Raw genomic sequence first — 17,246 nt, 5'->3', positions numbered from 1 at the left:
TATTATTCAAATTGTTTCCCAGCTAAAACACTTCAACCAGAAGGAATTTGAACTAGTGCATACACAATTTCAGGACTTTCATCATATGATGTATCATAAAATCTAGTGTTAAAAGAAAATGCATGTACACTGCATTGATTCTTAGTCAACAATACATGAGTTACAATAATAAAGAGAAACGAAAATGACAAAAGTTACCATCATCATATCTCACTCAGTTAAAACAGAAAGAACTAAAGTTACAATCATCAGATCTTACTCAGTTGAAAGGGAAATAACAAAAGTTACTTAAACTCATAATCTCATTCATCTAAAAAAAGATTTCAAATAGCTTCTGAATTGGAACATCTTGCATTATGAAGGAGGAGTGAAGAACTGAATCGTAATTTAGAAGAAACTAAATCAAACTCCAATAGATTATCCTCCAATATGTGTCCACCTATAACAACAGCTGTTCTTGGCTCTTTACCAGCATCCACAAATCCAAGACATGCAACATTTTTATTCACCAATATCATTGAATTTCCACCATAAATTGTCCACTCAACACCCCCTTCTAGCACCAAATCAATAGTAGGCACATCCAATCCAGTTTTAGTCCTACCAATATTGCTTAAATCAAAACATGCTCCAAATGGTGCAACCGATGCAGTTTTAGACCTTGAGAGGAGCACACTCTCAAAACCCAAGTGTTTCACTGCTTGACCACACACACGCACCAAGAAGTTATGTTGAGGTGTTCCTATGCCAATTGAAGTGTAGAAAAGATTGGTTATTGGGTCTTTTCCAATTGGTAATATGAACATGCATATGAAGAAAATGTAAGAATCTCACACAATGAACAAGAAATCTTTTATGATAATAGTAGATTTGAATTGTATTAATTTTTTAATATGATTTTCATCACGTGTAGAAAATAAATGTTTTATATAATCTAATTTATATCAATTAACATTACTCATATTTGGTCAGCTTTAGGCTCTAGTGATTTAAGGATAAAGGTTCTCTTTACGATTATTTAAGGGCGATTCATATTGTGATGCCACTGAAGAAAATGGCTTTTTCATTTTAAATAAGAGAATCTTGCATTATTATTTTCACATGGTGATAATTTTGTATTCTCCATTAGACTCAGTTGGAGAGAACATGGTTGTATGTCGGTGTTGCTTTAGCCTATACTATGCAAAACGTTTGGCAATATGAGATCCTCTCTGATGGAATTCAAAGATCCTCAGACACCTGACATATTGGTCGATTAGAAGAAATTAGATTGAATTTTCTGAAATTTTTTTCACAGGAACAAATTTATATTTATATTTTCAAAAATAATTAATAATGAGAGAGAAAATTTTAAATTTATTTTAAATTAGACATTCTCCTACATCCGTGCATCATTCTATAAAATAATTATTTATGATTATTATAATTTAATTTAAGTTTTTAAATATATTATTTTAAATATTTAAAATTAAAATATTAACCATGAAATTAAAATATTACAAAAATAAAAGATATAAAAATGTAAATTTAAAACAGAAAAAAAATTAGTTAGGTTCAGGATTCAAATTTAATAGTCCACATCTTATGAAAAATTAATAGATCTCTGCATTCTAGACTCCGTTTACGTCATCAGAATTTAGGGATTTCAGTGTCATGCAGTTTTCATTTATCGTTCAGAGATTATTCGCCATATTAAGGAAATACTCTAGAGTGGATCTACCTTGGAAGTTGTTACAATACAGATCTCACTGATGACAGATAATTGAGGCAATACGAAATTGGAAGGATGATCGAGGATCTTCGGCGTGATATTGGAGGTAATTGTCTCCGTTTCTTGGTGATCTAATAGGCATTCGATTTTGGATCTAGAACGATACATTCGTGGATTTTTCGTAGAAATTAGAAGTCAGTTCATATAGACGGCATCACTGTTCCATTTTGGAATCTGAATTAGATGCACGTTGATGGTGAGCAATTTTGAACCGATGTTGCTGATCTTCGATACGGCGGCATAAAGGTGATTCTGTATGATTAACACTCTAATACTTAAGTCAATTCAAAATTTAAAATAATTGTAGTAAAAAGTGAAGATCCAAAAGTGAATCTTAAATATATCGTATGATAATTTTTATGCCTTAAATTATTTTGAAGTAGATCAACGTTAATATTAATTTGGACATTTGGCGGCTCGAAATAGAATCACTATGATTTGACTATGTATACATGTTTTATTGTTTTATAACAATAGTGAACTAAGATATCAAGTTCTATTATTCAAATTGTTACCTATTAGGCTAAGACACTTAATTCAAATAGAGAGAAATTCTCCGTGAACTAGTGTCATATACAAACTCAGGACTTTCATCTTATATATTCTCCAAGCTAGTGCTAAAAGAAAATGCATAAACTTCATTGATTCTTAGTCAATACACATGACTTACAATAATAAAGAGAAAGCAAAATGACAAAAGTTACAATCATCACACCTCACTCAAAACAGAAACAACTAAAGTTACAATCATCAATCTTATTCAGTTGAAAGCTAATAACAAAAGTTACTTAAACTCATAATCTCACTCAATTGAAATAAGATTTCCACTAGCTTCTAAATTGGAACATCTTGCATTATGAAGGAGAAGTGAAGAACTAAATCCTAATTTAGAAGAAACCAAATCAAACTCCAACAAATTATCCTCCAATAAGTTCCCACCAATAACAACTGCTGTTCTTGGCTCTTTACCACCATCCACAAATCCAAGACATGCTACATTCTTATTCACCAACACCATTGAATTTCCACCATAAACTGTCCACTCAACACCCCCTTCTAGCACCAAACCAATAGTAGGCACATCCAATCCAGTTACAGTCCTACCAATAGTGCTTAAATCAAAACATGCCTCAAATGGTGCAACCGGTGCAACTTTCTTTATTTTCTTATCAGAAGCTTTCTTGACAAAATCTCTGACAAGTGGCTTCAATATAGAACTATGCAACACTGTGAAGGAGTTCAATGTGCTAAACTTTGTTCCACCATTACCCTTATTGTCAATGGACAAAAGTGAAGACTTAAGGTTAAGAATCTCACCACCAACTTTAACTGATTTCACATCAATAAAATACTCATAAGATGCATCACCTAGAGTAAATATTGGAGCAGTGCTAAAGGGGTTTATAATAAGAGGAATAGTAGTGAGTTGAAACTTTGAAAAAGAAGCATCAGTATCACCAATGAAAAGACTACCAAGTCCTTTCTTGTTAGAAGATGGTAAACAAAGAGAAAACTTCTGAGGAAGTTTATGAGAAGAAGACAATGAAAGCTGTGTTGGTAATGCAAGTCTTGTTCTTGCAAGGCCTAGTATCCCTTTTGTGGCCTTTGGTAAGCCTTTAAGAGGAGAATCATCTGAGAAACCATCGACATCGGTGCAACCGGAGAGTAGTCCTGAGATTTTGGTCTGTGATATGAACAACTCGTCTTTGCCAGTGTCACCTGAGAAAATGGAGTCAGCTAGTTGGTTGATAATGTTGGCACCGCATGTGTTGTTTGAGCAACCTGGTTTGAAAGGGCCATTGCAGCTGGTGCAACCAGCATTACCGTTGCAGAGATTGGATTCACAAGGGAGGGGAGTGTAGGTTGAAGAAGTGTAGTTTTTGTTGCAGTCATACCATAGGATTGGTCCTGCAAGATCAATGGCTAGATTGAAGGTGTGGTGAGGTGTTCCTATGGAAAGTGAGGTGTAGAAGAGATTGGTTGCTGGGTCTTTCTCTATTGGTAAGATGAGTTGTGATGAGGAGGAGAATGAGAGAAGGGATATTGTGAGAAGGGAGAGAAGAGTTGTAAAAGAAGCCATTATTGAGTTCAATGCTAAGGGTGAGTAGTTAATGGAAGTGAAGGGTTTGGTTTTATAGATATGAATATGTGAAGAAAATGAATAGTATGATACATTGTTTATTCTTTTTTACTTGACTAGATTTGAAATGGTATGTATAATATTAATATTTAGTCTTCTTTTATGTCGGCATGATCTGGCATGAATAATTGTTTCTTGCAGGTACTATTATTTTATTGATTATATGATGATATATCCAACTGAGTATAACAATTATATAAAAGGATCATCACTAGAGCTAATGTTACAAAATTTGAATTGCTTATTAAGTGGGTAAGCACTAATATATTGTTGCTAATTTGACTGTATTCATTTTGTTTAAAATAAACACATGAGTAGAGTACAATTCATTGAAGAAGATTAGATCAAAACCGGAGGAAAAATAAAAGGTTAATAAATTTGTTACTACATTATTACGTTACATTTCATTATATAAAATGCAAAGTGATGTTATCAAAGATTAAACTCTAACTTTATAGTTTAAATTCATCTAACTCAAATTGGTTCTTTCCTTTGTTTTAGGCTGGCCAAAGAACAATTCATGAAGGCGCATCAGTCACTAACTTATAAGTGGACCTGTATCTATGGGTGTCACATAGGAGTGTGTCTTTTCTTCTATCTGTTTTTATCTGCATCCAACAACTATCTGCATTTCACGTTGGACAATTTGAAGATAACTAGTAACATAAAGTTTTAAAATGTTAACATTTTTAATAGGCACCCTCTTCTATTAATGGAGAACTGTCACCATCGCATCATAACCATTTTTACACCGGTCATCTTCTACCTACCTACCTACCAGTCATTCTCTATTCAAGTATGCAAAAATGATTGCATATGTAGAAATCGATTTTTTTTAGTATCAAATTTATGTAAAGTATGTAGGCACTTATTAACTTATTTTACAAGCAATCAATACAATCTCTTCTAATTTTTCTATAAAAAGTGAGAAAGCAACTGTTTGGACTTTCCTAAAATGTATCAATCATAAACCAGTAAAAAGGACTAGAAAACAACGATTAAGCACACAAAGACCAAGCCAGAGCAAAACCCTAAAAATCAAGGCTCGTTAGGTCCATCCATAGGCGCGCTAAGCGCAATCAGAAGGCAAGATGACACGTCTAGGTTCAAGTACTTCATGGTGAAGCAAGAATTTGTGCACTAAGCACAGAGGCGTTGCACTAAGCGAGGAAAACCTGCTAGGGCCACCTGTTTGACAACTAGCATTACTCAATGTGAAAGAAATCATGCTTGATAGGCGCAAGGGCGGTGCATCTGGTGAATGCTTCCAATTCATGCAAATGGAGTTTTGGTGGAGTAAGGTAGTTCAAAGTTGGAGTAGGTTCACCTTGATCTATTATAGAAGAATAAGAGAGGGATCCTGAAGACAGAAGCGCTACTCTAGTGACAGGGCATGTAAACGTCCAAGCTCAACTACGCATGATTAACAATAGTTATGATGAGTAGGCGCTAAAATCTCTTTGTTAGGGGTTAGATGTAGTCATTATATTCATATATTAATTAATAGGTCATTGCGTTCTGTGTAATTCAACTAATGCTTTAATATTTATGACTCTTTAATCTTAATACGTGTTTTAGATTTGCCACCTAAAACTTGTTTTATGGTGTGACTTGACATTCGAAAGGTGTTTGTCATTACTCGATCAAAGATAATCATTTATTGGATAATAGTGCCTAGATATAGGGTTAGGCTCAATATTTGCACGTACTATAGCATGATCGATATTGAGTCTTGCTATTTTGTAACTGTTAGAACTTAATGCTCTGTGTTGGTTAATTGACCAAGATATCGGCTATTAGGTAATGCACTGATCTCAGAGCACAGAGACCGAAAGAAGATACAAATGAGAGAAACATGTGATAATATTAATAGCTGAGTAAAGGAGAATATTACTGACCTATGGATGTACATGATAAATACATAATGATGAAATTTACCCATAGCAAGTTTTCTTAGTGTTAACACCGAAATCTCTATTTTACTTTCTATCATTTATTTTCATGCATCAAACTAATATAAACCCCTTCCCTACTTAGAATCTTAGAAATTATTGAATGGTTTATGAAACCACCGGTCTCTGTGGATACAATAATTATAAAAGTTAGTTTTGTTGCTCAACGAACAAAATGGCGCCATTGTGGGAATTGGTGCAGTTTTTAAAGACATCATATAGTTTTTTTTTATTGTTTTAAGTGTTTTTTTATATATGTGTATATTTCTTAATATTTGCATATTTTGTTTATAATGACTAACCCATTAAAATTTAGAGTTAGTTCTGTTTTTACTAGTTTATGTGAGGTAAGGTTCCTTCAGAATAATTGTTATTCGATCCTGAAATCAAAATAACCGCACACATAAAACTCGATAAAAACAGGAAAAAGAAACAAAGACCTGAAAGGCTAAATCTAGAAGAGTCATTTGTCTGAAAAGAAAGAACCATGGTTAAAGTCGAGAACAACAACAATGGAAACAACAATTGTGGCACACCATGCCACTATAGTCCCAGAGGTCTAGCTCATCTTGCTAAAACACAAAAGAATGTCCAATAGAGTGAAATGAAAACGAGTTTATTATGAATTTTGTATGCTAACCCTTTTGCTGTTTAGATCTTGAAAACACATACTTGGACCTCACAAAATTCTTTGAAATCGTTGATACGCTATAAGCTCCAAAAAATGAGGAAGAGGCGGTATTCCTACGATTGTTTTCACACTCTCTAACTACAAATTCCATATGCACGAGACTAGTGAATACATCCACGTTAAGAATTTCATTGACTACTTAATCATAAAAGGCAAACTTGAAAGATACACAAAAAAGGGCAAGAAGATGCATAAAGATTCTCCGTTGGGTTTCCCATAAGAGTGAATCTTCGTGAAGAAAAAGATCTCTTGTTGAGGTGAAACACCGCCAAGAAGTATAATTGAAGCTGTGGAAGGAAAAAATTGTGCGTTTAAGGATGACAAAAGGGTTGGAGGGCTACCTAATGAAATATCCCCATTAACTAGACGTACATTTGTGCGATGCACAGTTATATACTATTAAAATATTAATAATTATTATTATTAGAATTTAAAAAATAATGAAAAATATATTAATATGAATATTTTTTATATTTGTTATTGTTATAGGTCGTCTGCAAGACACATAGAAAAATGCTATGATCGAACCCCAAGTGGAAAGGCACGCGAAGCACACAAACCTTCATTATAACCTGAAGTAGGCAATTACTCCATTCGAAACATCAATTACCGTCTGATCCAATCTGGCGGTTGTTCGCACAACACGCCACTTCACACACGAATTGTCTCTCTTCGTATTTAAGGGTAAAGCGTCATTTCAGATATTCAAATTCATTATCACTCACATATTAATTTTGATTTCACTCACTAATTTGAACGTTTGATGCTAATCTTGCATGCCAACTCCCTCCTCCCGTATCAGAAATATTGATCCGTCGAAGGAAGGCATGACTTCCTTATCTCACCTTTTGTTTTTAGTTTCTCATAAATTAAATATACTTTTTGTTGGGTCATCATAAGGGGAAAGCATTCACGTTGGGTTAAACACTCACCTAAAGGTCAATTAAAGACTCGCTCAAACAAATGTGAGAGATGTCAAATATTCATCCAAAATCTTAAGGTGATAGGTATATGAGTTCTCTCACTTATAAAATGTTCTACCTTTATTTTTCTAACTAATGTGAAACTTGGAACTCACACTAGTTTTTCAACATAACTCACACTTGTTTCTGAACACTTCTATTTAAAATGTAACCAATCATAATTCATTTATATTAATTGATTAAACATTATTGATTCATTAATTCAATAACTCATAAAAATAAGTAAAATTTTGATCTAAATTTTTTTGCCAATATATTTTTCTACAAATGAGCACATGGCCGGATGCTAAAAATGAACTCAATTGGTTTCGTACTTTTTTTGGGATTGAAAATTGATTACTTTAATTCGAAGTATTATAATATTAATTAGACGGAATATTCTTATTTCAAGAGGAAGTTATCAAGACTTATTCTACATATTGACCATTAATTTTTTTTAATATAATGATTAAAATTACTTAATATTAATTTTCTCTCGTAACATTTAATTATTTATTAATTATAACCATTAATTTAAAAAAGAATTAATAGTCAAAATGTGAAGTAAATCTTGATAACTTACTCTTTAAAATACTCTTTGAGTAAAAGTATTTGCCTCTTAACCAATTATTATTATTTTTTGAGTGAAGACCCATTTTGGTCCCTCACAAAAACTACAGAATCCAAATTAGTCCTCCATAAAAAAAGGACCCAATTTAATCCCTTACAAAATATAACCGAGTCATATTAGTCTTTCTGTAAATATTTTTTTCAATTTTAAAATACAAAAAAAGATAAGATTTGTTCTGAAAAGGAATCGAACTCAAGACGTTTAGGTCACATCCTATGCCTTTACCACTATGCCAACGTACACTGGTGACAAATAATTCGCATAATTTATAGTAATATTAAACAATTCTAAATTTAAAATATAAAATATAAAATATAAAATTTGTACCCATGAGGTCTCAAACTCAAGTCCCTTCAAATTTAATGATAGTCACTTCACTATAAATATGAAAAGTGATCTAAGAGCGGGTGAATCAGTTAGATTAATCGGTATTAGTGAATTTTTCTCGATTATGAATTTAGCAATGTTGTTCTATTTTTTTCGAAATTGTTATAATAGTTTCAAAAAAATCAAAACATTGTTAACATTCATTATCGAGAAAAATTCACTAATATCAATTAATCTAATTCATGCAACCCCTCTTAGATTACTTTTCATATTTACAATAAAGTGACTACTATTTAATTTGAAGGAACTTGGGTTTGAGACCCGTAGGTACCAAAATTTATGTTTTTTGTTTTAAATTCAGAATTGTTTAATATTACTATAAATCATGCGAATTATTTGTCATCAATGTATGTTAACATAGTGGTAAAGGCATAGGAGTGATCTAAATGTCTTGAGTTCGATTCCTTCTTAGAACATATCTTATCTTTTTTTTATATTTTAAAATCTGAATTGTTTAAAAATAAAATCGAAATTAAAAATAAAAATCAATGAAAAATAAAAAATAAAATAGGACTTGGCGGTCCAGTCACGGTTTAAAAGTAGAAGAAAAAACCGGTTTGAAAAAAATATTTACAGAAAGACTAATATGACCCGGTCATATTTTGTAAAGGATTAAATCGGGTCCTTTTTTTGTGGAGGACTAATTTGAATTCTGAAGTTTTTGTGAGGGACCAAAATGAGTCTTCACTCTTATTTTTTTTAACCAAAAGGAAAGATCTTAACCAATTGATCTAGAGACACAGTCGAGTTCAATTATTCTTGTCACGTGTAGACAAAGAAGCTTTTTATAATAAGATTTATTTATCTTATTAAATTCTATTTGTCAATAGTCATTTTATATAATTATTTTATACAGGAATGGTCATTTTATATTTGGTTTGCTTTTCTTGGAATTAGCTTTTATGCCTCATTAGATTCCTTGTGATGCCATTGCCAGAGGAGAAAAGACATGTTCCATTTTAAATTAGGCAAGTAGGTTTTTTTAATCCGAAAAAGTGTTTAACATCACACTTTACCGTTTACATTTAAATATTTAATCGAACATGCGTGAGTCATTTATTATTTTTGACTCAGTCTTTAATTATTATTTTTATATTTGAAAGAAGTTTGTATGGATAAGGAACCGAATCCCGGATTTTTAAAAATATATTTATCTTTTTATCACTAGACCAATATACACGACAAATAATTATTATATTTCTACTAATATTAACAAATTTTGTACATTACTTTTTATCTATGAAATCTCAAACCCAAGTCCTTCGAGATTAAACAATATTCATTTTATAACCAAACAAATCAATTTCTATTGTAAGTAAAGTGACTATCATTTAGAATTAGACAAATCAATTTCTATTATTAATAAAATAATTATCATCTACAATTAGACAAATCATTTCTATTGTTAGTAAAATGACTATCATTTACAATTAGACAAATCAATTTCTATTGTTAATAAAATGATTATTATTTACAACTAAACAAATCAATTTCTATAGAAAGTAAAGTGGCTATCAATAACAATTAGACAAATCAATTCTATTGTTAGTAAAATGATTATAGTTTTACAAATATACAAATCAATTTTTATTGTAGTAAATTGTCTCTCATTTAATCTGAAGGGATTTGGGTTCGAGACCCTATTAGTACAAATTTTATATTTTCTGTTTTAAATTTCTAGAAATCATGAGAATTAATTATCATGAATGTACACTTAAGATGAGATCTAAAGGGTTTGAATTCAACTCTTTATAAAAAATAATTTTAGCTTTTTTATATTATAGTTTTGACTTTTTTTATTATTAATTCATATTTATTTAAAAATGAAATTAAAAATAAAAATCAATTTAATAATTAAAAAATATTAACAGAAGAATTAATAGTTACTATGAAATCAATAGAAATTTGTGATTAAAAAATTATTTGTGTGATTTTGAAAGTGGTTATCATAAATAGTTAAACATTTCTATTGATTTCATAGTAATAATTTAAATTTTCTTTTACAATGATGATAATTATGTAGAGATCTCAACCCATCAATTGATATTTTTTAAGTTTGTATTTCAAGTTGATTATGCGCATTACATAATTATGCATGTTTTAGAGTTTTTAAAAGAACTATTGTAGCTTTCTCATTGATGGAAATAACCATGATGTTAGATAGTTATTTTGTCTTGGCGTTAGAATAATTTGATTTTAGTGTTATGATAATCTAATTGTATTTTTTGACAAATAAGTTGTAATTATTTAAAATTAGAAAAGATGAAATTAATATTTAATTTGTGCATATTTCATGAATGATAATTTGTGCATATTTTATCAATGAAATATAACAGTTAAATTCTTAGTATATAGTTTTTTCTTTACATAAATCTGACCCAACAATCACATATCGGCACTGAATATGAGAAACAAAAGTGATATAAAAAACAAATTAGAAATAAATCTCATATAAACCCAATGCGAAGCTGAAAAATGCACATCGACACAATCCAATGAATCCAACATGAGATTTGAATAAAAACCATCAATAACAGACCTAACATTTATAACAAAATATCAAAGCAACGCCGAACCAACCAACTGAAGTCATCGTAATCGAACATTGACAAACTGAAAACAACAATCAGACAAGAAGAGGACGCCGAAGAGCTCACCCAGAAAAACTGGCGAAACATAAAACTCGTCGCCTTTGAAATTTGCATAAAGATATTTGAATGAGAGCTCAAATAGTTATTGATCATCAACTATTTGGCAACTCAATCAAAATTCTTAGCATATAATTACTGGCAATTAATTGTATATTTTTATAAAAGTGGTATAATGGTTGAACATAAAAAATTAATGGGAATAAAGGGAGCTCTCTAAAGTCCTCCACCAAGAAGAACTTCTTTGGTTCCAGCGCTCGAGAGCGAAATGGTTGGTAGACGGGGACCGGAATACCCGTTATTATCATATGAAAGCTACTCAAAGGAAGAGGAAAAATCAGATTGTGATGGTCAAGAATGAGGCTGGTGATTGGATTGAGGATGAGGTTCAAATTGGGAACATTTTCAAAAACTTTTATCATGCTCTCTTCACAAAGATACTGTTACTAAGCATTGGAAGGATACTAATCACTGCTATCCCAAGGTGGAACCTGTTTTGGCCTAGAAGTTGGGAGATGGCCTAAGTTTGGAAGAAGTTCGCAATGCTACATTTTCTATGGCACCGTGGAAAGCCCCGGGACCAGATGGTTTCCCGGAGGGTTTTTACCAAAAGTCCTGGAATTGTGTGGAAACTAGTTTCTGTAACTATATTAATGACATGTGGAACTTTCCTGACAAAATCAAGGAGGTGAATCAGACGGACATCTGTTTGATTCCGAAGATTGAGAATCCTAGCCAGGTGCATCAGTTTCGACTCATCTCCCACTGCAATTCTATCTATAAGTGTTTGAGTAAAATTATTGTTAATAGACTGAAAGGGTTCATAGCAGATTTGATAGGGACTTTTCAAACAGGTTTTATCCCGGGGCGTAGCATTCATGAAAATGTGATTCTGGCCCAGGAGCTTATGCACAGTATGAATAACAAAAAAGGAAAGGTTGGTTATTTCGTTATTAAAGTTGATTTGACAAAGGCTTACGATAACTTGAGTTGGCAATTTATTCATAAGGTCCTGATGGAAATTGGCCTTCCTCCAAAGCTCATCAATGTTATTATGCAAGCTATTTCTACTGTGTCTATGAGTATCAATTGGAACGGGAGCCAAATGCCTTACTTTGACTCTACAAAAGGAATTAGACAAGGAGACCCAATCTCTCCTTATCTTTTTGTCCTTTGCATGGACAAACTCTCGCACATGATCTTAGATGCTGTTGATAGTGGAGATTGGATAGGGATCAAAGCAGTGAGGAATTGTCCAGCTATCTCTCATCTGATGTTCGCTGATGATCTGCTCCTCTTTGGCAAGGCATCTGCGAATCAAATGCATTGTGTTAAAAAAGTTCTTGAGGATTTTTGTGATATGTTTGGCCAAAGAGTGAGTAATGAGAAGACAAGGGTCCTCTTCTCCTCAAACACCCCGAGGCATACGAGAAGTGAGCTGCTCCAGCTTTCTGGCTTTAAGGAAACCAAAGCTTTGGGGAAATATTTGGGGGTCCCTATCACAGGGAGGAACCCAAGGAAGAAGGACTTTGGCCAAATCATTGATAATATTAAGTTTAAACTAACAAGCTGGAAAGCTAATCTTTTATCTTTTGCAGGTAGAACGACGCTAGCAAAATCTGTTATCGAAGCTATTCCGACCTACACAATGATGACATGTGCATTGCCAAAGGAGTGTATCAAAGAGATCCACAGAATCCAACGAAGTTTTATTTGGGGAGATAGCGAAGATAAAAGACATATTCATGCTGTGAGATGGAGTACTATTGTTCAGCCTAAGGTACTGGGAGGATTGGGCCTTAGAAACCTGGTGCATATGAACCAGGCTTGCCTCGCAAAGCTTGGTTGGAAGCTGATGGAAGGTAATAATGATTTGTGGTGCCAAGTTGTGCGAAGTAAATATGAAAGAGGGGTGGATTATTGCGTCAGCGTGACTGCAAAGAAAAATGATTCGAGTTTGTGGAAGAACCTTGTCCAACTGTGGCCTATGCTGGCTGCGAGTAGAGGCTGGGATATTGGAAATGGCAGACAAGTGAACGTTTGGAATGACTGTTGGCTAAAATCAGGTTTGATCCAAGCTTCCACTAATAGGCACATTGGAAATACTCTTATTGAACACGTTGTGGACTTGATTGTTGATATTAAGGATTGGAACTTACCTCTGCTTCGCAGTCTGTTTGATGAGCGTACGGTAAATGAAATTCAGGCGATTCACCCTCCATGTGATGATGTTGGGGATGATACTTGCATTTGGAGGAATTCTCATAACTGTTTTTTCAATTGCCAGTGCATACAAGTTGTTTGATGGGATAAGTCAGACTCCGACTGAGGACAATTGGATGCGTGTTTGGAAATTGCTTGTTCCGGAGCGTATCAAAACCTTCGTTTGGTTGATGAATCACGAGAAACTGCTCACGGATTCCTATTTGAACAAATTGACAATAGGTGCTCCTTGGTGTGATCTGTGTCCTAATCAGTATGAGGACACTATCCATGTACTAAGGGACTGTGATGTAGCTGTAACTGTTTGGAATTCCCTGATTAGGACTGATTACCGGCATGAGTTTGCTGCCTTAAACTTTCAAGAGTGGGTTCAAACTAATCTTTCAAAGGAGTATAATAAGTTTGAAGGGCTGAGATGGTGTGACATTTGGGCTACAACTTGTCACTTGCTTTGGTATTGGAGAAACAAACGGATCCACGATGCTGAGTTTGTGCTCCCGAGTAACATCCACGAGCAGGTAATTGCGAAAGCTAGAAAGTATGGTGCTAGTGCAGCGTGCCATCGGACTTTCACATCCCATCATGCTATTACAATTGAAATTAAGTGGCTCCCTCCTGCGCATGGCTGTTGGTTAGGGGGTTTCTCTAAGTATATTGGTACCTGTAGTATTGAAGTGGCTGAGTTGTGGGCAGTGTTGGAAGGTATCAAGTTTGCTATTGGTAAAGGTTTCAATTGCATTGAGCTTCAATCAGACAACATGACCATCGTTGCGAAGCTTAATGGGTTACGTAGTCAAAGTGGAGCAGTTAGTGGACTGCTGAGAAATATTCAATGTTTTATCAGAGATGATATTATAGTGTCTTTCATTCACATCTTCCGTGAGGCAAATAAGTGTGCTGACGCTATGGCTAAGCTTAGTTCGTTTCACGATCCTAGACCCTGTGTTTTTCAATTATGTCCTGGTAGTGTCTTTCCTTTGCTTTCCTCGGATAGGCTGGGCGTTGCTGCCCCCCGTGTGACTGTGTTGTAGTTTTTTTTCCTTGGGCTTAGGCCCCTTTTGTATTAAAAAAAATAAAAAATTAATGTTTTTAAGAGAAAAAGTTTCAAACATAGTTCCATATAATTGTTGTGAATTTTAAAAAGTATTTATTGTTACTCTTAATATATTGGGCAAGATCTGCCACTTTCGGAGATGAATATTTCACACATGCTAGAAAACACACATCATAAAGAAATCAAGTTTGGTAATCTTCATATATGCACGTAGAGGTGTCAATTTAAGGGGCCAATTAATTTGGGTCCCAGTCCCAATATTAAGAGGGCATAAAAAAGTTTAACAATAGTAAGCCATCAAATACATAGGGCCTAAAGTTAGAAGGCCCTAAAATTCAAAAGGGGGCCATAAGGCTCAGATAAAATTAAAAAACATAATTATGAAAAATAAAATTAAAAAAAATCAAAAAATAAAACTAAATTTTAATAGCTTTTTTAAAATAAAAAAAACTGTTAAAAATTTCAAAATCAAACAATTTTTTAAAAAAGATTTAAAAAAAGTTTTTTCAAAAAAATAAAATAAAGCTCATATTTTATAGATTACCATTAACCGTACGGTTATAAATTTATATGCATTTACAAAACACTTATTTATTATCAACTTATATAGATAATCTCACTATTATCTTATCAATAAAAAACTTCACTAACATAATAAATTATGATAAAATAATCATATTATATGAAGTAATATTAATTAGCCTTTTTTAATAGCAAATCAATTATACAAATAAAAAATGAATACAAATAATACTTTTACTCGTTACAAGATTAAAAGATATAAATAAACAAAAACAAAATAAAACTGATTTTAACAAATGTACTTTAGTCTCTTTCATTAATTTGGCTTCAAAATAAAAGTACGTTTTGTTTAACAAATAAACATTTATAATCCTTTCTTAATTTATTGAACATTTAAGTATTTTTTAACAAATAAATATTTAGAATTCTTAAATTCTTAATGTAAGTATACCTGCGAAGTAATGTAGATACTATTAAGATATGGCTACTACTATAAATGTGATTTAAAAAATAAAAGGATCATGCTTTGAAATAAAAGTACATCTTGTTTAACAAATAAATAATTACAATTTTTTTCTGAACAGAACAATGGAGTAATTTTGTGCAAGTTTTTGGAATAAAATAGGGCCCTCTCAATGGGGCCAAAAAAGAAAGCATTATGTAAAGGGTCTAACATTTTAGGGCCTAAAATAAATCTCCAATAGTAAGAGCTTAATATATTAGGGCTTTGATGGGGCTAAATAAGCGGGGCTTTCAAATATAGGGCTTATTTGACAGCTCTATATGCACGGAAGATAGCTCGCATATGCAAGCAAACAAGGAAAGGATATGAATTAGGTTTTATGTTCTTTGCATATGCAAGGTATATTGCATGTATGAAGGAAAATAAATCATGATATATAGAGTTTATCCACAAGTGTGATGAGTGACATTTGTGTTAAAATTTGAAACCACGAGATTGATGAAAATGGAATAATTGAGTGTAGAGAGTGGGAGAGTGAAAGAAAGAATTAGAGAGAGTATAATTAAGGGTGAGAATTTGCATTCATCTTATTTCATTAATGATACCTCCAAGGTGTATATATACAATTACAATATATTGGGACACAAGTAAACAAAGTTGTCAAAAAACTGAAACTAACTTCCTGTAACCTGTTACGCCAAACCTGTAACCGATTACAGTTATTTCAACAATTAAAATACAACACAGTGGTAACCGATTACTGCGAATGTGTAACATTTACTCCATCTAGCAAAACCTTTTATTTTCAGCTATTTTACATTATCAACACAGTTGTAATCAGTTACATTCACACAGTAACCGATTACATCACTTAAATTCTTGGTTTTCTCTCAACACATAACCTTAATTAAAATGCTCCAAGTCTTTCATGCTCATGTTCTTCTGTAATCTCTTGAACACTTCAATTGTAACTCCTTTAGTCAGCAAATCAGCCACTTATTCCTCACTTCAATAATATCCAAATCTCAACCTTCCTTCACTAACAAGTTCTCTCAAGTAGTGAAACCTCATCTCAATATACTTCCTCCTTCCATATGCAATTTGATTATTAGCAAGGCTTATAGCAGAAACGTTATCAACCATGAGTGTTACAACGCCACCCTCTTTGCTTCCCAACTCCTTCAATAGATTCATTTAGCATACAGCTTGGCACGCACACAACAAAGCGACAATATGCTCGACCTTACAAGAAGAGAGTGCTACTACCGATTTATTCTTCAAACACTATGAGATTGGGGTTTCACTGAACATAAAGATGTATCTAGTTGTAGACTTTATATCATCTTTATCTTCGCACCAAATGGAATTGGAAAACCAAGCAAATTGCATTTTTTTCTTGTGTCCATTGCGGGAAAGAGAATTCCACATCCAATAGATCCTTTGACATATCTTAGAATTCTCTTGACATCTTCCAAGTGAGACATCTTCGGTCTCTTCATGAATCTACTCACAATATTGACACTAAATGCCAAGTTCAATCGTGTATTGCACAAGTAACGCAATGATCCAATCAACCTTCTATACTGGGTTGGATTAACATTTTGCTCATCCCCATTCTTCAAAAACTGAAGTTGCGGTTCAGTTGAAGTAATTACAACATTACAATGTTCCATTTCCAACTTCTTCGAAATCTCAAACACATACCTTTTTTGGTGCATGAGCAGTCTTTTCTCGGACTTGTGAAACTCAACACCAAGGAAGTATGTCATGAGGCCAAGGTCGGTCGTCTGAAACTCCTTCAT

At 32.8% G+C, this 17,246-nt stretch overlaps 3 protein-coding genes across 3 annotated transcripts; all 3 read right to left on the bottom strand.

Annotated features, from left to right (window-relative positions):
• Nucleotides 1–323: 323 nt before the first annotated feature.
• LOC131642162 (probable aspartic proteinase GIP2) lies at nt 324–806 on the bottom strand. Its single transcript, XM_058912441.1, has one exon. It carries the CDS (start codon nt 804–806, stop codon nt 324–326), a length of 483 nt encoding a protein of 160 aa, XP_058768424.1.
• Nucleotides 807–2,321: 1,515 nt separating this feature from the next.
• On the bottom strand, nt 2,322–3,911 carry LOC131642159 (probable aspartic proteinase GIP2). The gene has a single exon (XM_058912438.1). The coding sequence runs from the start codon at nt 3,849–3,851 to the stop codon at nt 2,574–2,576; it is 1,278 nt and encodes a 425-aa protein (XP_058768421.1). The 5' UTR covers nt 3,852–3,911; the 3' UTR covers nt 2,322–2,573.
• A 12,867-nt stretch (nt 3,912–16,778) lies between these two features.
• Nucleotides 16,779–17,246, bottom strand: LOC131642161 (uncharacterized mitochondrial protein AtMg00810-like). Its single transcript, XM_058912440.1, has one exon. The coding sequence runs from the start codon at nt 17,244–17,246 to the stop codon at nt 16,779–16,781; it is 468 nt and encodes a 155-aa protein (XP_058768423.1).

Source organism: Vicia villosa, unplaced genomic scaffold, assembly GCF_029867415.1.
Source record: "Vicia villosa cultivar HV-30 ecotype Madison, WI unplaced genomic scaffold, Vvil1.0 ctg.004575F_1_1, whole genome shotgun sequence".
Taxonomy (NCBI): domain Eukaryota; kingdom Viridiplantae; phylum Streptophyta; class Magnoliopsida; order Fabales; family Fabaceae; genus Vicia; species Vicia villosa.
The sequence above is the reverse complement of the archived record's forward strand: the minus strand, read 5'-3'. Positions and strand labels throughout refer to the sequence as shown.

Excerpts from the sequence above, each read along its gene's own strand:
- LOC131642161 (XM_058912440.1), bottom strand. The coding sequence starts at position 17,246 with ATGAAGGAGTTTCAGACGACCGACCTTGGCCTCATGACATACTTCCTT.
- LOC131642159 (XM_058912438.1), bottom strand. The coding sequence starts at position 3,851 with ATGGCTTCTTTTACAACTCTTCTCTCCCTTCTCACAATATCCCTTCTC.
- LOC131642162 (XM_058912441.1), bottom strand. The coding sequence starts at position 806 with ATGTTCATATTACCAATTGGAAAAGACCCAATAACCAATCTTTTCTAC.